The sequence below is a fragment of the Echinococcus granulosus genome (genome assembly GCF_000524195.1).
Source record: "Echinococcus granulosus chromosome Unknown EG_S00299, whole genome shotgun sequence".
Classification (NCBI taxonomy): Eukaryota; Metazoa; Platyhelminthes; class Cestoda; order Cyclophyllidea; family Taeniidae; genus Echinococcus; species Echinococcus granulosus.
In genome coordinates, this window is record NW_020170679.1 from 1 (window position 1) to 23,384 (window position 23,384).

The window sequence follows — 23,384 nt, forward strand, 5'->3', positions numbered from 1 at the left end:
ATTAATACTTACTACTATTAATTTTAAGAGGAGATTTGACGCCTGCTAAATTGGTTGCACTTACATGTATTTTTTTTTTGGAACGATTTAGAAATTGTCAAGAAATCAATGTTACTTCGTTGCGTTATCAAAAGCATAAGAAGACTCTGCACAAAAGTGCGTTTAATGGTAAAATTTGGGTATGGGGTTTTACAATGATGCATGCGTGACATTTGAAGTCTACGTGGCACAAGAGACACTTGCTTCAACATGTGTGCAACAGATATTGTGTGCACAGTCAATGACACAAATCCACACAGGTTTTTTGTACATTGGTCTGGCGCCTACTATGCTGTGTTTACAGATTAAATTTCATTACTCGAGTGCGTTTGCAGAATTCGCCAAATCTTACCTAGAAATCAACAAATACACACAAATGCACAAAATAGCTGATCGAAAGAGTAGTGGCCAAAGCGGTGAAAAGAAAGTACGATGATAGTGAAACTGGCCACAAATATGACAGGAAAAAGAAGACTTGGCAAAAAAGCACAAAAACAACCGTTTATACCTACGCAAATGCATATATGCGGTACAGATCCTTTCATTTGACCATAGAGAGCAATTTATGTTCTTACTGCATGGCCTTCTTCTTCTGCTCTTTTTATTACAGTTGCACATCGTAGCGTTCTTCCTTTTTTTTCAAGCACCTCTTGTACCACCACTACTGCTGTTCCCCAAGAAGTATCGTCAAGCGCCGTCAACCAAATTCCTGACAAGAGGGCCATCAGGTGCAACCTTATAAAACCAGTTTACCATCCATAATTCTCCGCTAATGCCACCAACCTTGGTGGAAGGGCTTAAGTTGCACACCAAGGACCGTTTGTCATTAACATTTTCTGCATTTCCATGCATTCTCTGGTTCGAACTAATCCCAGCGCAGCATAATAAGCAGTGCAACTATGTAGGGACAGTATGGGTTGCATACAACGCCGTAGTGTACGTGTTTTAAGTCAAAATGCACGGTTTATTAAAGTCTAGGCAGCTTTGAATATTACAAAATGGACAAAGGGAGCTCAAAGAAAATTAAGGTACATGTTTACATTTGTTTTTAATTTAGACCCATGTCCTACCGACAGTGGTTCGCACTATTTCTTCTACTCGTGGCGGGCATCATCGACGGATATGCGATCCACAACTTATGCCAAATGTATCGGTTAATGACAGAATATTGCCAGAGCACTGACATATAGACAGTGCCTGACATGTAATTATCTCACGTTATTATCAACTCTAAAGTCGGTGTGAATCGACTAGGGAAATTTGCTGTAGCTTTTGTGGGCTCCATGACTAGTTGACTGGACATGCAGTGTAAGTGAGACCAATATCATGTTCCACTTAGCAGCTCAGATGACAGCAAAACAAGCGTTCGCTTGGCATGAGCTTGCTGCGTTGTACACGTTACTTTTCGTCTTCGCTTGAGCAGAATGACGAATTTTGACGCATCCTCCACCAACTCCTCCAGCGTGCCTCATCACACTCTCAAGGGCATCGTGTTGATCAGCATTTACTGCATAGTATCCAGTTTCGCTAGCGTCTACACCAAATAAGTGCTCAAGAAAAGCATCCGCGTGAGTCCATTATACGAATGTTTGGTGTTTATAGGTAACTGGGATATATGCATTTTCGCACTGTGTCATTTTCAGGTGAGCTTGAATATTCAAAACACGGCTCTGTACATATTTGGCATCGTAATCAACGGTCTTCTTTACTTGTTTCAGGAGGCCAACGTTACGGGTGAGTTCGTTAACAAAACTAGGTGCATGAAAACATTTGCATATAAAAGTGCGGCACTTCAGGGAGACGAGGTCTCCACCCCTAATGATGAGGGGCTTTGAAATCTTTTATTTATTTTTTGAGATTCACTTGCATCCTTGATACTCACTTACCCACTTTGTTATCCTGCTTTGGTGATAGGATGATTCACCAATCCTACTGTCGAATCAAATTGCCATACCCTTATGGACGAGAATAGTCATTTGGATTTTGTTAGTAGCCAAAATGCCCGCGTTCACTTAGCAAGTGTATGCATCACTCAATCATTGCTGCTAAGGTCGTCTTGAAAGTTGAAAGAGCCTTTTAGCATTCTACAAAATATCCCTAAGCACATGTCAATGTTGGCAGGAGGGTGCCGTGATAGTCTTTCGAAGTAAAGTTGGAAGAGCTCCCTGATGGTAATGTGTACTTGTCGAAGGCGTAAAAGAGTCAGCAATCGCGTCTTCCAGGCATGTGCACCCATAAAATGCCTGAGCTAGAGTGTGCTCATAGGAAGTGTAGGCGGTTTCATTTTGTGTCGCCCCAAATTGAAGCTGTGATTAAGTGACTCATTCTGCTAATTTACTTTTTTGATGGAGGTTTTAATATATTTTGAGGATTTTCGGTTTACACGTGGATCCTGGTTGTGACGCAGGCAATCAGAGGAATTTTCATAGGCTCCGTGATAAAATGCGCCAGTAGTATTCTTCGCCTTTTCATAATATCGTCAGCAGTGATCGTGACAACGGCGCTTTCGGTGCTCATTTTTGGCCTTGTCCTAAAAACAAGCTTTTTCATCCCTGCTGGACTTGTTGTCTGTGCGCTAATTCTCTACCACCTCTGAGTAGTTCCTTTGATTTTGCTGACTAATTTTGTAACATGTAAGATGCCCTTTACTTCAAATACATAGAATGATTGTTCTGTAAGAAATCTGGTTGATCGGTCCAACCGTAGCAAAGATATTGAGAATCAGATTAAGCATTTAAATTGCACATGCGCCCTGGTGTCAATGAAATCGAGCAGCATTGTCAATGCAAGTTCCTCATTCCGTGGTGGAATGCTCATGCAAGGGGAACGCCAGCTCCTTGAACATAAAACACTGTATTGTTCTAGAGGTAGGCACGGCTTTTTGTTCGCACAAATGTAGCCCAAGAATGGCAAAAAGATGCACCACTACACTAAAGCCTATATGTGCACGCGAAGTGAGTCACATCCACTTTCGGTGGTTTAATAGTGCCAGTCATGGCTTCCTCGGATGGGACATCCGCGAGCCCTTGCTATCGTGGACGTACATGAAGCTGACCCTCCAAAGGATGCCAAAATCCTGCCAGCCTAATGGGCGCTGGTGGGTTAGAGCACCAAAAGTACTAGCTACCTGTCGCTCTATCATTCAGGCTAGATTGGGTGATGGATTATGCTGAAACACGAGGCTAACTCTGGACGATGCCCGATCCATGGTTTGAGAGCCGCATTGATGAAATTTTGCAAGAAGAGGCTGGGCAGTTATCACAGCAATTGCTGCATCGTTCGAATTGTCCTTATTAATGGCTTGGAGTTGTAATGCGTTTAGTGTTTGCGATAACGTCTACTCGTAAAGAATTGGGGCGTGCTTTTGACGTAAGTCGAAGGAATTGACAACGACTAGGAAGAGGCAATTTTAGAACCACCATGATCACTTAGTATGGCGGCAATTCATTTAATCGTGCGCGCTGTGTTAGCTAAGTTTCATGCTTATACGGAAATCGAGGACAAAATGAAACAAAATTCCAGAGTGTCTAACAAGTTTGATCCTCGAATTGTTGACATGATGCTCACTTTTACTAACGTTTATGCCGTTTTTCCAATTTCGGATTTACGGTGGCCTCTAATCAGCCAGACTACGCAGACCGTATGGAGTGAAACATGTATTGGTTGGGTGAAGGTCTTTAAAACAAGTGCAATATGAGACTGGCTAGTCCAGTGGCTGACCAAAAGGCAGAAGCTGATTGTTGAAATAAGAGAATGCTAAGTTTTTCTGAAGATGCGGAGATACATGTAATGCAGACTGAATTTTGCGAATTATTTAAGCTAAGGTACTGCTCGGGGTTTCGATGTGCACAGAAGTGCCAGTGTGCTCTTGTAATGATGGTCTGCTGGAAAATACAGAAATTTGCTCAGCTTCAGCGAATGATGGCAAAGACTGTGATTCAAGGGCAATTCACAGTGGCTCTTGTAAAATATTACCAGATGTACGGTAACACTTGCGTAACTGTGGGATTAATATCTACTACATAGTACAAAAGACATTTCAATATGTCATTTTGAGTTCGATGATAAATTTGCCACATAAGTCGGAAAATTCGTCATTCGAGCAATTGGGATATGCATCCAAGAGACAAAACAAACAGTCACCTTCTCATTTTCGGGGGTAAGCATGCGGTGTACATCAAGTGATACGCAGGTGGTGTGATGTTGCTTGTAGGTAGGCCTCTGCTTCCGATCACTCGTCCAAGCATTAGCACAGTAACAATTCGCTACCCTCCCTAGATTTAGAAGGAATTTTCCCATTTCACTTAACTTCCAACAGCCCAGAACCGTCTTGCGTATTCATTGCAATCAGCCGGTTAGCGAGTGAATTCGGATGAAGGCAATGATATTCTTGTATAATTTTACTCTGTTGAATACAGGGGACAGAACTCATGGTTGGTTAGATAGTGAAAAGTGCTGTAAAATATTGCCTGTGATTCAAGCCACGAACACTTTTCAGATAATGCGTTTTGTTTTTCTTAAGCATCTGCCGAGGTTTTCTGCAGTAGAGTGCACTATTGTTTCGTCCAGAGCGTCGTCCGATTATTGCGGAGTGCAATCCTACTTCTTTGGTCAGGAAGCTATTCCATTGCCCCTTATTACTAAAATTTTAGCCGAAAGTTTGCGACTAGCAGATTCGCTGGAATATTGCGGTGAGAAATTTACCAATTCATCACCCATAAAATTGAGACCGGTATCGGATGGACGAAGCCAACGGTAAATTACTTGCGATTGGAACCTGCGCAATAGCAGTCGACAGCATTTCAAATGTGGCCGACCACGAAGCGATCTTATTAACTTCGTTTTGGGTTTAAAATGTGCGCCAAAAGACTACACCTCGTGAAGAGATGGTATTATAATAATGGTCGAACATTGACTGACAATTCGATCTCATTAGATTTTCATGAGGATGGAATACAAGCAACGAAAGGCAAGCGAAGCACGAACTGTCGATAACAGGTCGCAGAAGTATCGCTTGCTGCAACAATTGAGTTGATCAATATTGAGAAGAATGGTGAAGCAACGCCGAATTGAGAGATACTTGGTTGTGGCTAAGCGTCTGACCAGTTCCATTGAGAAGAATGCGGAAGAAGGCATGAAAGGAGTTTGGCATGGAAATGTTTTGTCCTAGAGGGGAGTAGAAAAGTCGCAAAAATCTCACCGGTTTCTTTACGTGCGCGAATCATTTTGGGAATGTAAATCCTTATGTTGGCAGAACAACCAAATGTGTAAGAAAAAGTGTCCAGTTGGTAGCAAACTGAATGTAGCTGGTTGAAGGGAGATTGTAATATTCAAGTAAACAACAATGTTTTGTACCACAGATCAGATCGTAGCTCCATTTAACTGAACTTACCTACAACCGCGCTAACATTTAATCTGCTTTGACAAAGGATAAGCATTTGTTGAATAATGCCATTTTGTCCTATTCAATGTCTAATTCAGCTACTTTTCGTAAATGATGGGGAGTTAGCGATTTCATCTGCCTGTGCTATTTGGAACATTGGTTGTTCCCATACCCGATGAAGGACAATGTGATTTTTCTTGCCTTTAGTGTATGGCTTTACACTGAATTGTAATAAGAAACTATAGTAGTTTTCTGTGACTCCCTTATCCAAAAGGGGAAATAGGTCTTTTACAACATAATAGAAGCTTTTAAAATGGTTGCTAGGTTTGGCTAATTTTCCAAAAGCGATGGGGTGGGGATTATATGAAGTAAGGTCGCCTCCTCTCAATGCATTAGAATGATGCCCGGTTGGTGTGGCTACCATTGCACAACGTTTGTTTGACTTTCGATTCACTTCTGGCGACATAATGTTCCCCAACATGGTAGATTTTTATTTCTTACCACAATTATTTTACTACGGAGAATGCATGCAAGTCGCTGAATATCGCTTATCCCTTATGTAGTAAGCAACCTTTATGATATGGCTAAGTGAGAACAAGTGTGCTATCAAACTTACGATATCGTATCAAGTTTTGAAAAGTTTTAATTCATTTTTAACATGGTAAAGCGACTCGGCATGTTTTTTAGATTGGAAACATACTAGCAAATGCTAAAGGATGCATTTGAGGCAAAGTGAAACACTGTCCGTAAATTTTGAACATTACCTCTAACTTCCGTTGCGTTTATAACTGCAAATGCGACGTTTATTTTTAGAGCACAAGCACGTTTATTTGAAGTATAAATGGATAGGTACAGGTAATGGGGAATGTTCAGCTCACAAAACCCAGTTTGTTTTGTCGAAGTCATGCTCACGGGAAAATAGCACGTTGGAATGCCTAACACTTTCGTATTAACTTTGTTGAGGGAGCAAAAAATGGATAAGCCGTCTTGCTGAATAATGATTCCAGTGATGCACTCGCCCAAATTCCTGCTCGAAGTTGGAACATCAAGGCCGAATGCACAATTGTTGGGTACCACATTTGGTTAATCGCCCGACCACATCTAACTCAATGTCGTGGAACTTTGTTATTCCTCGTTTGTGGATTTGGTTAACGGAAGAATCCAAAACTATCAGGTGAATATCAGTGTTGCTACTTTACCTAAACGCACGCGGCTGTCGACATCTAGTTTACAAATTGTTAAGTGCTACTTGGCTTGTCGCATAAAACTAAGGTGACTACTGCGATTGAGATCCACTACAGCGGCGGTTGTAGACATTTAAGAGCCTGGTGATTGAAATGTATGCTTCTGCACTAAACTTGATCAAATAAATATAATTTCATGGGAAATCCTTTAATTTTACGAAGTATGTATGATTCAATGCGAGCAGAGTTGTATGATCAAGATAAGGGCATGTATGTCGGATTGACCAATGCCAAAACGATTGGTTCCGGTCAAGCATGTCCAATTGAGGAGTGCTGATTGGAAAGTGGTAAATTCTTAGGGTTCACTGGAGGCTTGTGCTTCAAATCCCAAACAAATATGAGTGACATGGATTAATCCGCACTCTGCACTGGAATTTATCTCACTGCATTGAACAGTCTCGTAAATTAACCACTGCTCTTCGGATGGTGAGCAATGCACTTCAGAGCTGCTCACGCTACAACACTGTTAGGGGTGGCGGTAAGAACTGAGAGTTGACTACCATCACCTCTCGAATGAGAAGAGGGAGCAGTGCTTAAGATCATTCCATCAAGTAAGTGGCTGTTATGTGAAGTGGGAAAGTGCTAACAGTGGATGGCCACATGAAGTGGGTAAAAAGGCGAGTGGCATTGCGTTTTAAGGCATTCGCGTTGACGTGAATTAATTTGAGCACGAGGTATTGGTAAAGGACTAGTGTCTACATGTTCAACCTTCAAGTGAGAGAGTCACTGTGTCCACCATCCAATTACTCGTTTCAAGCCTGTGGCGCATTTCATGCGAATAACCGTTCCACGTCAAGCTGGAACTTCGAAGCGGCAGGATCTGATATCATGACATAAATAAGCACATAACCGAAAGCACTCCTCACTTAAGGCAAAGACAAGCTCAATCAAACTTCAGTCCATTTGTTAACGTGTATACGTAGCAAACACAGAGGATTGCCTTGGTTTCCTGTCTCTGTTTGTGTTTTGCACTAGGTAACAGGCGAGTTTCGCCGAAAACGGAACTGGCTGGAGTCAACCATGTCTTAAAGCCTAACCAGATTATCACCATTATTGGTCACTAATGAACCCTTCAACGGTTTTCCAATTTCCTGCTGTTCCATTACACCACCGCTGTACTCCCAGATATGTCCAAATATGTCAGAAAGACAAATGGTAACTATTTCTCAGACCCAGAAGGCTTGAATAACCTACTGGTGAATGCACAAATGTGGAAGGCCAGCTGCGTGAGTTCAAGTTATTCCCCATTGCACTACCTATCATGGTCACCCAGCAATCAGGCATGAATTGGGGTGCCTTCTCATACGTGCCGTTGTTGATGGCCTTCCGGTCGCATTTGAACGCCTCACCCGTATCAGACATTCCTATTGGTTGTGTGCAGTGGGGACAACTGAGGTGCGCACGTGCTCGTGCTGCGTCTACCCATACAACCGGTGAGCGTGCATGTCCCAATAACTGCAGCCTAATTGACCTCGCAGTGGAGTGGACAAACTCGTCAGATCGAACATTCCTTTAGTCGTTAAAACTTGGACTAGAATCGACTGCTAACAATCATTCTCCCCTTACCCTTATTGGCAGCATCCGAGTGGACAACCAGTGTGCTTTAAAATCGTATGCTTTATACCACAATAGACGGCAGCAGTGTAACTTCACCAAGCGAAAACTTCCCTGGCACTTTACTTGAATAATCGGAACGCAATTACGTAGATAATTTTGACGACAGTGCTTGAGTGTACAAAAGACAACTTGATGGTGATCTCGCAATAAAGCCGTGTCTGACCTACTATACCACTTTGAAAGCTCGTCTAATGCCAAATAAGAATCGAGCACTACAATGAACAGTCAAAAAACGACTTTAGGACAATTACTTTGCCAGGTTGTTGTGGAGGGAATATGAAGCAATAAACTGATTTGGAAGTAAGATGTCGGAATGGACACTATTAAGCACTGCTCTTTCAACAGTTAACTGGGAGGACCAAGAGACGTCGTAGGATTCTGGATTTCCAAAATGTGGTCGGTACAGCCTCCGAGAGTGATGATGCTCTATGGCTAAGCACACCTCAACGAGGCCTCCAGCGGCTAAAAGGTGAATTGCATTTAAAATGAAAAAGTCATCGTCACTTTCATGCTAAATCACACAAGATTGCAAAGAATATCCAAAGAACCATTCAACATAATCACCCCCTTGGATCGCTATCCCGCTCCGAGTGAGTTCCCAAAAGAACTTCCCATATGTCATGCCATTTAATGGAGGTAGATATAGCTTGGTAAATTAGTTTACATTTTCTATCTAAGGTATGATTAACCACCAAATGATGTGAACGATGTTGTATAAACACGGAGCACAAAGGGTTTAGGCAAAAACTGCTGCATGCTACAGTCCGCCCCAAAACTTCGACTCTCCGATTCATGAGACATCCTGAAACTCAAGATATTTACAAACAACCGAGTTAAAGAATCTAAACCCAATTAGACAAAAGATGACACCGAACCACAACCCCGTTCTGCAAAATTTGCTGCAACGGACGTCAGCTGCAGAAATGTCATATCGGGCAAAGTGTTATTTATTAAATCAAAATTGTTTCCAACTGTTTTGACAAAATTAATACACCGATTGTGAACAATCCAAATACTGCAATTCTCGAGTCTCAAACACCGACATGCATTCCGCGGTTTTGTTGATGACACAATGCACTTAAAATGTCCAACATAAGTTATTACGACCTTGACTTACACAATACGTTCTATAGGCATACAACACCCTCCTGCACCGAACGACGACGAACAGATAACAACGGCAGCATATTTCGGGAAGGCCTTTCCTCTTCCATTTGCTTGCTCTCCGAAACTTCTTGCTTTTGAGTCAAAGTGGAATCAAAGTGGCAAATTTACCTCCCACGAATCCAAGGTGGGATTTGTCTGACAAAGAGGATGAGCAACCGATACCAAGTGGCTTCAGTTCCTGCCATGAAGCCAAGGCAGACGACGCACAAGTCGGCCGAAGCAACACGCACAGCATAACTACGCGTGGCTATTTTGGGACGTTAATAATTGTTAAGGTCGAAGCATAATATTGACAGACAAAATGGACTTTCGTACTTCAAATTTTCCCAGTAACGCCACAAGTAGGTCCCTGGTAGTAGAATTGACTGTAGTACCTATTGCGAACTGGCAAACCCTAGTAAATAACACCGTTTTAGTACATTTACAGATTTTTCAGCCTGACCCCAATCGAAGACTTTCCCCAAGGACCCCAGGGAACTGAAAGCCAGAATAACATCCTTGTCTTTGTGATGCTGAAGCACCTCCTTTCCCATACATAGCTCATAAGTCCACCAATCGGCAAACTACTAATGTAAAAAGAAAAAAGTGCCATCTCACCCAAATAAGGCAACCAGATGTATTCCATGAGGCAAAACACTTTGAATGTTATCGAAGGTATTTTAGGAACTAGGTCTGGGTACCCATTTCGTTATACAACCTTTGGCACAATACAACTAAATTGTTGACCAGTCACGGATGCAACTTCAAAGTGATTTCCTTCAGCCTGTAATTGCAACACAAGGAAAAACGACCAAGCAAACCAGTTATTCTGCCCATTTTTTTCCTTACATTGATATTGCACGTCACCAAGTCCATATCCACTGAAGCAAATCCACATATGTAAACAAGGACCGACACCACACATACGCCGAACCGCGTTACGAACACATAGCACACTGCTAACTTCTGCAACCAATCATCAGGTCGACCTTGGACTTAGAACAGCCTAACCACTTACATCATGTGCAACTTGAAGCTCAAACCACAATTTGTGGGACTGATAAAATTGTGTTTTAAATCCAGAAATGGTGCTATCGCATAATTTTCTGAGGAATGGCCCAGCACTTAAAGTTCAACTAAGGCTTTACTTGCAAGACAAGAGCAGACCAAATCGGACTTGAAAAAGACGCCAAGTAAATGCACTACATCTACCTAAAGCATGTTTCATAATCGCCTTTTCGATTGTCAAAAGTAGTGCGCCCAAAGGAGTTGATGCATTCTGGGTAATAATTTCACAAATCTGCATCGTATAATGCAGGCAACTCTGGCGAATGTCTTCAGATGTAATTTGCCCAAATGGGAGGCTGAAAGCACAGGCGAACAAAACATTGTCACTGTGTTTAAATATCCCATGCTGAGTCTGCTGACTTCAAAGTTTGAACTTGGTCCATTGATGAATTAAGAGCCATTGGGATAGTGGTTAGAGGTATCATAAACTTTGCCTAAATAATTTGGCATCCAGTAAACTCGTCGCTTCGCTATCACCTGGGGTTCAAGTAATGCCTAGTGTTTGTGCTGTCTGTATGGAGGTGCCTTGTGAGCTTAGTGCACCTCCTACAACTACGTATTAAATACTCTTACTATTCCATTGTCTTTAAGCTCCGACGTGTTAAGTACGATCTACCGACTTAACTGCCGTAGACAGCAGCATTTCAGTTAATTTTGGTCGCATTCAAGTTGAGACCGTGTCATTAATTCCGATTTTATGGGTAGTGATTTACTGATGCTTTTGTAGGCTAGCTCAAGGAAAAAGCGCACTCCTACATTACTTTGACACCACTGGCTTTCCTCTTCGAACAGTGGGCAAGGGCTCTCTTCAGGCGTCAAATGGCTTATGCTCGATCCACAGACGTGCACTTCTGGTTACTGACTCGTAGGGAGAACCATTAGTAGTTATTCTTGGACAGAAAAGAAGTTCGGTTCTTTTATTGCTGTAGGTACATCGTTGGCAGGATCTAGGTGACATAATCTGGAGGTCATGTAACCACTGTCTGCAGAAGCAACCCCATTTAACGTTATCTTCCTCCTTTCTCAATGATTTGCACATTACCCTTCCTATCCATCGTGCAATGTATTCACACGTATTACCTTTATACCTGGTTCCTGATGAGCGGTTGAATACTCTCTGGGCTGCTCAATCATGCTAATGCTTATTTAATTCGATCACATGCATGCCGTCGAATTCATGGCGCCTGCAACTCCGCGAGGTCCTATCTTCAAAGACCCATTTGAGTGTGAGAGTGGCTCTGCGTGAACGCTCTCTCTAGCATAAGCAAAACACAAAATCGGCTGAATCCTGGTGAGATTGTATTGCCCTTCTTTACTGCAAAGCGTGCCTCCTCTTCTCGCCCATGGATGCTCTTCTGTAATTTGTTGCGATTCCCTTTCTAAATAGATTTTCTCCCACCGCAAATAAGGGCTCACTTGTCTTGTAACGAACCTAGTAGGAAACATACACCTACGCAAAAAGTGGGTAGTGCTAGGATCTGAATTTATTCACCCATTTATTTCAACGACTCAATTGCTGGCATATCATTGTGAGTAGGTATATGCCCGCAGGAAGGCACCGTAGTGAAAGCGAAATTGAGCTGCCAACATTGACATCGAGGTAAGCTTAAAAAGACGGCATTGGTGCCCAGCAGCATTAAAAATGAACCTTGGGGCAATTGAAATGGATTGTTGCTGGAGCCCGCCTTCTTCGAATGAGTGGTCGAAAGTTCCAAACACGAATGGGAAAGTGAGTCCCCTCACCAATGGAAGCACTATGAATGAATGGGAGAAGTTGTTTTGCATGAAAATACTCTGCTTAAACGTAGTCTACTTTTGCATTTTGACGCCCAATCTCCACTTACTGCTGACAGTACCCACTTTAAACTCTCTCACTTCATTTTGACTACTACGAGGCCACGAAGCAAATGCATTCGCATGGGTCAAATTACTTCTTCATGATGATCAGATCTGACTCTATATTCTACAGTTACTTCACACTGGGGAAATGGAATCAGCTGAAGAGAGGTGGAGGACAAGATGGACTGAAGTCTGATTAAGCTTGTCTGTGCCACAGGTGAAGAGTGTTTTCGAGGTTACGCTTCAGTGCTGCCAGGCGTCAGTGAGCCTACAAGGTGGTGCTTTGCATTCTAATAAACCAAGCAAATGAACATCAGCATATTTGACGTAAAGGCACGTTGGCGACAAGTAGTTAGTAAGGTGGAATAAAAAAGCCTAATTGAGTGAAACCACATCGCACTGATAATCTGTGCACTCTCTTTGAAGCCGAATTCTTTGAACGAAGTGATGAATTTTACCGATTCGTGCAACTTGATTAAGCTGCTTTGCCAAATTGCCCACAATATTGCGTCCTGTGCTCAGATTTATCTCTTCTTCATGCTGCATTTTGTAAATGGAATGTCCTGAATTGTGGTGAGCACTAATAGCAGTTGACTTTCAATGGCTGCACCAAATGATGACGTGTTTGTGAGCAAATCAGAAAGTGCTTCGAACACAGCACATACAAGAGGTGGAGTTGCCAACTTACTGTCGGCCTGGGCTGAACACATTGATCAGAACTGGTGCAAACAAAAAGCATACGGGGAAGCGCACAAATGCAGATTAAGGCTTTGTCCAGGTATACTCATATGACAATGACATACTCAGTGCACGTAGAAGCGTAGGGGGAAGCCAGACAAGAGCAAGGATGATGTTAGAGTTTGCATACCCACTTCGATATAGGTGAAGCCTATTACATGTTTAAGGTAATTGGAATTCAACGTAAAAGCAACGCTCCTTCATCTACTGCCAGCCAACTTGTCCATCCGATTTTGAACCAGTTCTCAGTGTACCACCTAGTGAAGAGGTCGACCACTTACCTATGAACGCGTGGTAAATGAAGGCTTTTCCTGTGCTTTTCCATCCTGGTCGCCTTCCATTTGTAACTCTTGCGGATACAGACAGGCACCATTCCAACGTCAGTGTTGAGCACAGTGTTTGATCGTCTACGGGGATTAACTGCAGCGCTCCACAACACTAACCACAACAACAAACAGTATTATTTCTTCAAAAGGAACGACATTTTCTAGCAAGTCAATTAGTAGTTTACACATACACATGCACACATGCCTTGATACATGCGTGCACACATTTGTTTATTTATCGATGCGAATGCTCACCGCATCATCATCACGAAATACATGATGAACATACACTTCGCAAACACATCTTAAAGAGTTTAAGTCAGATCAGTGCAACTAGTAGAACATCAGCGGCTTTAACTCATCACTCATTTAATGTGGAAGTAAAACTTTCCCCTCCTTCCTTTCGAGCAACGAAGGGATCGAAGTTAAAACAGGATAAAAATTGACTCAACACTCCACTTTTAACTCATTAAAATATTGCACTCCATCTCGGCACCGGATCGCATCATATTGTGACAAAGAGTGCATCTCTTCAAAGCAGTCATCTTGGACACTTGTTCACCATCAGCTCACCTAGAGAAGTGGTTGTCAAGTGTGTCACTAGTGCTGCAGCCGACTCGACAACAAACGCTTTTTTGTCAGCAAATAGCCTTTGTTCCATACTTCTGCCTTATCCCTAACATCATCTGAATATATCCATTTGAACAAATTGTCATTTAATCAACCATGGAAGGACCATAATACCAGCCACAGATTTAATCACGCTTTGGCTGAGTACAGCTGCTAAATATGCTTTTCGAGTTGTAGAAATTTATTCAATCACGGATATGGAAGCAGTGGGTTTGACTAAATTTGCCAAAGCATGCTAAATCAAATAGCAAATCGAATTGAGCGTTTGAGAGCGAGGCGTCGTGACTAGCAAGGAGGGTATTTTTTTGCACTTATCGTGAAGGCATGAGATAATCGTTAGTCGATCATGTCGCATGCGAAGATTAAGATGCTCGAATCCTTTGAAGTCATCAAGTGGTGATCAGCATTCAGTCGGGTATTCGAATACCCACTAAGCGTGTCGAATGCATCTCAGAGCCATAGTAGAGATTGATATTGAGTGAGTGACGAGAAGAGTAGACAGGGATGAAGATAGACGAAGAGTGATGGCAGAGTGGATGGGAGCAGTACACTAAACTATAATCAGAGTCCAACTAAATAATAGTGCATTCGCACAATTACCTTTACGCCTCAGGCCATCTCAGCCGAGCTTGACAACATTTTATTTTTAGCTCAAAGACGAGCCATCTCGTCTTCCAAATTTTCTTTTGTCAATTTCGCTGTTTTCTCTGGGAAGCGAAGGCTTAAGGCCTCAAAAGTGTTAATGTTGCCATGGGTACTTCCGTATAATGTCACCTAAACGTAATTCACAGCTGGAGAACTTACCATTGCTGTGCCAGTAAGTCGATTCTCCAAAAGAATTTGAGTCCAAGGGAAGCGAAAGTCGCAGATAAACTACAAGTGTTTTCAGTGCCACTTCCTGCCTGGCTTTAAAGTGGCTTGCTTTTCACTTGAATGCTGCTCGGGGATATATAAATCTCAACTGATTGAAGTGGAAAGACATTACAAAATGAGGAACACAAATATTCATCCAAGGTTTGAGTTTCTTTATAAAAAACCTCTAGAAATCTAATGACACGCTCTAATCTGTGCAATCCGAGCAAATCGAACTGGCACATGGCAAGCTGAACGTCTTCGTGTAATGACGGCTAATCTGCTCCGTGAGATGTCGTTTTTGGAAGCCCTTGTCGGACACAAAATTAAAGTCTCGCGTGTTCCGTGTACAGTTTAGCGCGAATTGCATTGTGAAACATGAGGGGCAGTAAGAGTGCAAAATGGCATGTAAATTAAAATCCAATTCATTAAAATGGTAATGCATGAAATTTAGTAGAGTGCGCCTACTCGGAAAGTGGGTGTAGGTTCTGCATTAAGGTGATCACAGCTGGTCAAATTCATAAATCTCCTAATCCAAGTGATTCGCGTTTGGCTTTGAACGTGTTCACATAGGCCGATTAATCGACAATTTGAACGCCCACCCTGTCAATCGGCAATTGTACTTTACTTGACGCTGCAATGAAAACAGTTTTAAACAATTTAGGGATAAGTTTGGCTAAAGTACAAAGGATTATGCAGACCATTAATGGCAGTGCAAGTAATCGTGCAACTTGCAAAACTGCAGGAAACAGTGTACGGGGATTTCGGTTCTCTCGTTGTCCATTCTACTGCCTTCTAATATGACGCATTCCCCTAATCAAAAGGTGCTTCTCGTTTACTTTTTAAATGAGGCTGTGCTTAATAATACAAGCTTGATTTGTTTCTAGAACGTTTTCGGTTCAAAATTCCTTTGAAGCCATTTCAACGTTTACACGCTCCACAATCACTTGGCCCGAATGTTTCGCACCTTCATCAAGGGATCCACACCGCATCTAGTCTGTGTTGCTATCCAGATTCGACTCAATTTTTCCAGAGGATCATACGATGAGATGGCGTTAGAATGCAAACTTTAGAGGCCTTCTCAAGCACGAATCCAAATTGTCATTAAATTTTCGCACACTAATTACTATTAAGCCATCTTTCATAAGAGTGTTTCAAATGAAGCCTGTTAGAATGTGAAAATAGTGTTGAAGTTCTACTAATTTTTCTAAGTTTGCCACATGATCTCGACTATTCAAGTGTTAATTGACGTGAGTACGAACTTTGAAACAGTCTGCGATGTTTGGGAGAAAGTGTGCAAGAGGTGACAAGTGAAAATTTTTCAAGCATCGAAAAAGAGGCGTTTTTTTTGACGTTGTAGACATCTGCATGACGTATGCATGCCACATCACTCTGCTGTGACTGTTACGACCAACGAAGAAAATTGTGGGATTAGTACACTTTGAGAAAGTCGAGTATTTTTACTCACCCTCGCCAACTAGGAAGTGTTTTTGGTGAAAGGTAGATGGCAAAACTCTTGCTTTAACTTGTGTTAATAACATAAAGCAGATGGTCTTAACCATGATATTTACTCTGTAAATTGCCGTGTGTTTTAAATAATGCTCAATGGTATTGTCAGTCTACTTTTAAAAAAGCATTTCACCTCTTATGATTTCCCACTGGAAGCTGCTACACTTCACCTGAGAAAAGCAGTAATTCAAGGAGTTATGATTTCTCTGACTACACCCTAAATGGCCACAATGCTTAAAACGATGCAGGGAATTGTCGATTCAACACTGAGCACAGTTGGCAGGATCATCTTTTGCAAGAAGGACCCACTGGCAGAAGTAATTTCTCTCCAACTTTCTTCTGTGGTTTGGACTTCTTTCCAGCTTAATTAAGATTCAAACAGTATGGTGGATCACAAAACCTCAGGCAACATGGAAAACGGCACTTTGGAAACAATGATAAGGAGTTACTTAAGCGAGGCGGCTTCTCTAAAGTGACAAGTTAATTTTGCAGATCTTACCCCAACCCCTGCATTCCGATAAGTGTGTTAAACTCGTTAACAGCAACAATGGAAAAGTCGAAAGCTACACACGGGTGCCGATTATACCTCAAATTTGTTCTAACATCTTTCACAAGTTTGCTAATTAAGGCAAAGCGCTGTAATAAATCGTCAGAACTTGATTGACAAATGACGGCAATCTGTGCAGATGTTAAAAGAAGATAAAGTAAACGAAACAACAAATGCAAAATCCGATGTTAGTGACGGTCGTTGAAGAATAGGTAGGCTCCCGTGGGATACGTGTCGGTTCAGTCGGTGTTAAATAAGTAAGTCCCAACAGCTCACAACCTCTTCAATATAATCTCCAAATTATACAATTAGCGAAGAATGTCGACTGAAACCTCAACGATGGCATTTGCGTCGCCACTGAATGTCTACTTTTCAATTGTTTCCCTGCAGATCTTAAAGGCTAGAGGGGTCCGCACAGCTACACACCACCTGCGACAGTGCCATTTAATACGTCACTTTGTCATACACTTCATAGGTATTTGTAATGCGATAGCAAACCATTGGATTTGATGCAGGTAGGTAACAGCACGGAAATGATGGGCTCTCAGCTTCCAAGTAATATTGCGGACCAAATTTGTGTATGTGGGATTCACTGCAACTGCTGCTCATTTATAAAGAAAGTGGGAAGTTTCTGAAATGGTGACTGAGCAGGTTTGTCTGCAAAATCACCACTTCTGCATAGTGCCAGGATTATCAAATTGCATCACCGAATGAATGCACAAGTTTAAGAGCTCATGGCTTATCAGCATTGTGTGAGAATATACTAAATAATGTAAGTTTACAAACATTGCACTGCTTTGATCTGCATTTTTGCAAAGTTTGCCCGAAAATCTAGGGAAGAACTTTACTTTCTTCTTTATGGACACTGGTATATCGGTGCTTTCTTCGGATAGATTGGGTGAGGAGGATGTGAACCGTTAAGCATAACTACGGCACATTGCGAAGTAGAACCACCTATAGCCATGAAGACATGAAAGGTGAACTCTCCTTAACCTTAGATTATGGCTTATCCAAGGGATATTATACTGACTCTGTTAAAGCTATTAATTGTACCAAATTCATCCATACAACTCCTCAACATTGAGCGTTAACTTCATGCAGAAAATGATTTTCGCGTTGGCTAGTGCCTTTGGTTATCATAACTCAACTTGTCGCCATTTTTATCCTAGGCACAAGTGTGAAATCCAGTGGTGTAGAAAATGTATAGTGAAGTATTGTTGGTCGGGCTGCGTTAAAGGGAGAATTTGGATTGCGGTGAATGGACAAGTCCACATCATACAAGAGACGGCAACTGTCGCTGGAAGCATAGGCTCCGGGGATCCATGAATTGGCTCGGTGAGTACTTGGTCAGTTTCACTAGTCCTGCATTAAGCCGGTGCATAAAACCACAGAGTCGGCAGTCCAGCCTCTTTTCGATCTATGTAGACAATCATTCAAAAGGTTAACATGCTTTCTTACTCAGAGTGCTTTGACATTAAGTAACTTTTAGTGTTGCTACGCTCTCGTTGACAGTCTTAGTGGTCATTCTAAACTTGTCCAGCATTCCTATTTCATGGAAATATAATTTATAGTGCAGCACTTATGTGGTTTGTATGTTCCTTTCAGAGAGGAGGCGGGATACGAATCGAATCTCATGACTGAGGAGGGAGCGTCCCTCAACCCGAAGAAAGGTTCCGTGTTAACAACCCCCTACACTTGTACTTGCTTCTCCCTATTTACTTATCCCATTAAACCTAATGAAGTCGAATCGACCAGGGTGTTCTGAGAGCATGAGGGCCGGGGAAGAGGACATCCACAAACCTCGTCCCACAATAGCCTGAGTAGATTTGTCTGGCAATTTTGAATACTTAAGATCATGGAAAATAATCCAAGTCTCGCTTTGAGGTGGCAATGTTTGGTGGACTTTGCAGCCTACCATGTAAACAATAGCGGTTGGATCCAATATCCCCACCTCCAGAACAAATCAACCACTATAGGTAATGTCTTCCTTCCAGCACAGGCAGATTAACATCTTACCCTTACTTTAAAAATTTACATGCCTTTTGCCACTTGCTGTGATGAATGGATTAAATATACCACTCATGCCTATGACTCATGAAACGTGGGTCTCTCAATTTCCACTGCTTCACTATTATTATTTCGTTGTAGGCAGGCAAAGATAAAGATAGAAATATGAGTGAAAGAAAACAATAATGAATAACTGCCCAAAATTTGGAAAAACGGTGCATCTGTGCATTTTCAAAGATAGTGGCAGGACTTTCTCAGTGAGTTAAGTGCTAATATGAGTATATTTGATAAAGCATTGCTTCCGACTGGAATCTGAGTTTAACCCTCTTCATCACAACTAACACACACTTTAAAATGTTGGTTATTGCATCTAAGCTATTCCACACTTTCGTGCTCACACACAGTAAACAGAATATGAGTTCTTCATTACCGCTTGCGCTAGCAAAGGTAGAATGTTGACAGAATGCTGCAACTGGATATCAAACTCACGTAGATTTCGCCGTACTCCTTCCAGGCAAAATACTCTGCATAAGCAGTGTCATTTCTGTCTAAGTACTGCAGGTATCCTGCCAGTTTGCTAATCGAGTTGAAGTCATCCATGTTGATAAAGGAATGCGGTGGGAGGACACTCTCGTATTCCTCCTTGTAAGCGCCCAGTACGATGGGAACCATCCCGTTTCTGCAAAAGTAGGAGTGTGTTGCAATCTCAACTTCAAATGCATACTTGTAGTGTACTTGTTAAGCATGGTCTTACACCTAGTCTCTTCGTCACTTTTACAGGCTTATAGCTGATCACCTGCGAGCAAGCACGAAATACATTCGCTTACGACAAGGACCAGAAATTACCTATCAATCAACGAATACCTCGACTTATAACACTTCATGTGTTAGCTTACAAAAATGCTCGTTCGATCAGAAAGCTGTTTTTAATATTTTTCTGCAAAAAAAGTACAAAAGCATTTTTTTTCGTGCGTGTGCAACCCCTTGTATTCCACATTAAGGTCGTTTATCTTTGAGTCAAGTGAATGCAGCTTCCAATAGGTTTCAGTACATTTGCCAAACTCAGCATCCACTGAATACATAGGGGAATGAAAATATGTTTGTTAACTTCACTTTCAAATTATCTCCCTAATTGAGAGAAAACAGATCTCCATACCTGTAAGCGTTGCCAGCCACCTTCTCTGTTATGTAATATTTACAATTGGAATTTTCGAAGGCCAGGTAGAATTTGTAGTTCTCAGAGATCCATTGCAAGGCATCCCGTCCCGGTGGCGTCCTTTTGCCTCTTCCACCGTAGACATCAACCTTGAATTTACAATTTATTGGGCTTACACATTACTTTATTCACACAAGGGCTTTAATCTTTAACGCTATGTAAGTCGACTTATTAAAGGTGGGTGGATGAGTGCTCCCTTGAGTGCTACCTAAAGAGCTGAACTTCACTTAAGAGTGGAATGCAGACTTTTGTGGCTCTCTAATATGGCTGATGTTTTGCTGCTTACTGGTATAATTCTGGAGATCAAGTGCACAAATCTCTCCCTTTTATTTCTTGGGCTTCCGTTGGAAGCCAACCAGGCGATTAACTTCTTCCCATTCCTGTGATGCGAAGGCAGTAGATGGGTACTGTTTTTGGCCAGGATTGCGGATACTTCACTGTTGGTAAACCTCATTCCGCGATTCGTTTTCCGCAAAAACATTGGGTACATGTAGGGCACTTGTGACCATGGCATGTAGGTAATGAACATATCCACCTAAATGACCAAATATTCAACCGACATTACTCTTCACTACTCAAGCAGTCATCGACAAATAATTGAGTGAGTTTTAAGTTGAAAGGGAACTAAAATGACTTGTTCCCAGCATATTTTTTTGTTTCTTAAATCTTGTCATCATCACTTTTAGTCAAGCATGAATGCTTTTTAAATAAGTCCGATGATTTTTTAACCAATCGCGCAGCTGTGTAAACCAGAGTTTACCTGCTTATTTCTTATTCAATGGCTGTTTTGCTAGCGCCAGAGACATCAGTTTCATAAATAGTTCTACTTATAAGGACATATTGTTGGATTTATAAGTATGCAAATCACATTGCTGACTAGCTGCAGATTTCACGTGGGCGCTACGTGGTCGATTATAGTTAAGAAACGAATAAGATCAGTGGCTAGGAAAAGGTTTAAGGTGAAATGGCTTGAGCGAAACTTACTTGCCCCCCTTGGATTTCAGTTAATTGTCTCATATGTACAGGACTCTCGACTGACTCGAAGGCAATAAGAGCACCATTTCGCTTTAAGCGTTCTGCATCTTCATTGCGGAACGACGCTGAAAAGACCGCGATGTCGCCTACCCTGAAATCTTGAAGGTGATCGGTAAAGTTGCATTTATAACGACATCCGTAGGATTCGGTGACGTGATACAATAGACGTCTGTCATAGTAAATCTTTGGCGGTTGGACAATTGATAAATCGCTCTGAAAAGAACAAAAAAGTACACCAAGACATGCCACCCATCATACAGCGATTTCAAGCACTTTAACTTGAATAATGAATGAAATGTTGCATGTTCTACCTCATTTTGCGCAAAAGCCGATATCCACTCAAGCTGCTCAATGACATGATGGTAGGGATATTGATCTCGAGACACGTTGGAAAAGTTCTTATTTCCATGGGAAAAATCACTAGAAATGAACCAATGATACTTTATGGAGAACCGTAGGACAACTAAAATGAAAAGGTTAGCAATCGCCCAGCAGGTGAAAAAGAGGGAAGATCTCGACCTGTTCATCGCGTTCCCTCAGCATACTTGCAGATGGATTTTATGCGAATAATTGTGTTGGAATTAGCCAATCTCAGATGATGAAATTCAACTGGCTACTTGGAGCGTCAGTTAGGTGAAGCCTTGTAAGAAGTATCAAATTTACACCTATAAGGGCTCAGCTAGCAAAACAAATTTATTGCTGGAACCTGGAATTGTTTTTACTTGTCTGAGCTAAGTTTGCCAATGCTGAGTGTCTTGGATGGAGTAACGAACTTCCTCATGGCGGCGTATTCACCCAAATGCGACATTGCTAGAATTACTACCAATATCCATTTATTAACTCCTTAATTATTAGAATGCAACTCGTATAGATCGAAGTAGATCACTCTTCCGTGGGTCATATCTTTCGGCTATCCATTTACCCAACTTAGGATTGGGAGACTATTGTTCTGCTTCCACAAACTGGCTGAATATACGGGATCTGCATTCTGGCTTACTCGATACTAATCAGTTCGTGAGTCGAATACAATTTTCCCTATTTTCACCAAAAGTGGACACTGGCCATTTTTCATGCGCGAGCGTGCAGAGGGCTTTTAATGTGAATCACCCAATGTTTCTAGACACGAATGAATGCGCTACCAGGCCTCATTTGATCTTCGGGAGGCACTCATCGCGCAGATGGCTTATTCCTCTTTGACCGCTTGCTGTCTCGTGTCACTGCAAAAGCTCATTCAACATTATCAATATATTCATGCGTCTTTGGACTTCCGGCCTGAGTTCTGAACGCGACTACCTTGTTAATTGCAATCCTGCAAATTAGTTTTGGTTTGTCTGACTCAAATCACCCATAATTGAACACGTGATTCTTTTTGAATCTGAAATAGCGAACATTTTTAGACTTCATTAAAACAATGTACAGCCCACTAACAAATATCTTTGCCTGTAGTAGGATCTCTTGGCAACTATTTCGTCACCTACATCTTGAATCTGTTTACCGTGGCAGATGTACTTTTAGCAGTCTATATCCTCCACTGTCTGAAGCTATTTCCCAACAACCTAAAATGCCATACACTCGAATTACAGTTGGAGCAGTATGGAACTGGGCCCGATCAGTGGTGAATTCCCACTTTGATTTAGTGAATTGACTGCGTTTTGATGTGAAGGAGGTACAACTATAACTTTGACTTTCACTGCATCGACTTATCAAACGAAAAGTTAGGCATCAAAAGACTTTTTAAACCTTATATGAAGTGCTTTGCAGTGGTTGCCCGAGCTAGCCAAAGTGGAATAAAGGAATCAGGACTTCAACCAATAAATGTTTATGTGAGTGAGTTTTATCGGTGTCGTCCTTGAGTCATATAATAATCCACTTTGTTACGGTCTCTCACAGGTGCTCCTGAGAGCTTTACTTTATGAAATTCATTTGGAAACTGTAATTCACAAACAGGCCCTGAATCACTCCTGGCGGTATTGTAACATGCAAGACCAATCCTGCGAGTCGGTGTTGTTAGAAAAGCTTATTAAAATTCTTTGCTTCAGTGCGGTTTTCCATGGAATAGTGTAGGTGTCTCAATTTGAATACTGATTTCGCCGCTGAGGGCCTTTCACTTGAGAATTAATGACGTGACTACCGTTCCAGTGGTGGTGAACAGCATTGTGCCCTACTTAATTGCTGAGTCGAAGCCAAG

At 41.8% G+C, this 23,384-nt stretch overlaps 3 protein-coding genes across 3 annotated transcripts; 1 reads left to right on the plus strand and 2 right to left on the minus strand. All coding sequences in view use genetic code 11, as the record gives it.

Moving 5' to 3' along the window:
- Positions 1-181: 181 nt before the first annotated feature.
- Positions 182-5,421, plus strand: EGR_10906 (hypothetical protein; the record flags this gene model as incomplete). Its single annotated transcript, XM_024500155.1, has 4 exons — positions 182-466; positions 2,702-2,906; positions 4,458-4,572; positions 5,400-5,421. The coding sequence occupies 4 exons, from the start codon at positions 182-184 to the stop codon at positions 5,419-5,421; spliced, it is 627 nt and encodes a 208-aa protein (XP_024345428.1).
- Positions 5,422-9,135: 3,714 nt separating this feature from the next.
- EGR_10907 (hypothetical protein) lies at positions 9,136-13,595 on the minus strand (the record flags this gene model as incomplete). The annotated part of the gene is made up of 7 exons (XM_024500156.1): positions 9,136-9,360; positions 9,945-10,013; positions 10,148-10,395; positions 10,441-10,535; positions 10,578-10,849; positions 12,429-12,494; positions 13,518-13,595. The coding sequence occupies 7 exons, from the start codon at positions 13,593-13,595 to the stop codon at positions 9,136-9,138; spliced, it is 1,053 nt and encodes a 350-aa protein (XP_024345429.1).
- Positions 13,596-18,211: 4,616 nt separating this feature from the next.
- EGR_10908 (Glycoprotein 3-alpha-L-fucosyltransferase A) lies at positions 18,212-21,723 on the minus strand (the record flags this gene model as incomplete). Its single annotated transcript, XM_024500157.1, has 6 exons — positions 18,212-18,355; positions 19,435-19,624; positions 20,102-20,250; positions 20,448-20,696; positions 21,146-21,409; positions 21,508-21,723. The coding sequence occupies 6 exons, from the start codon at positions 21,721-21,723 to the stop codon at positions 18,212-18,214; spliced, it is 1,212 nt and encodes a 403-aa protein (XP_024345430.1).
- Between the last annotated feature and the right edge of the window lie 1,661 nt (positions 21,724-23,384).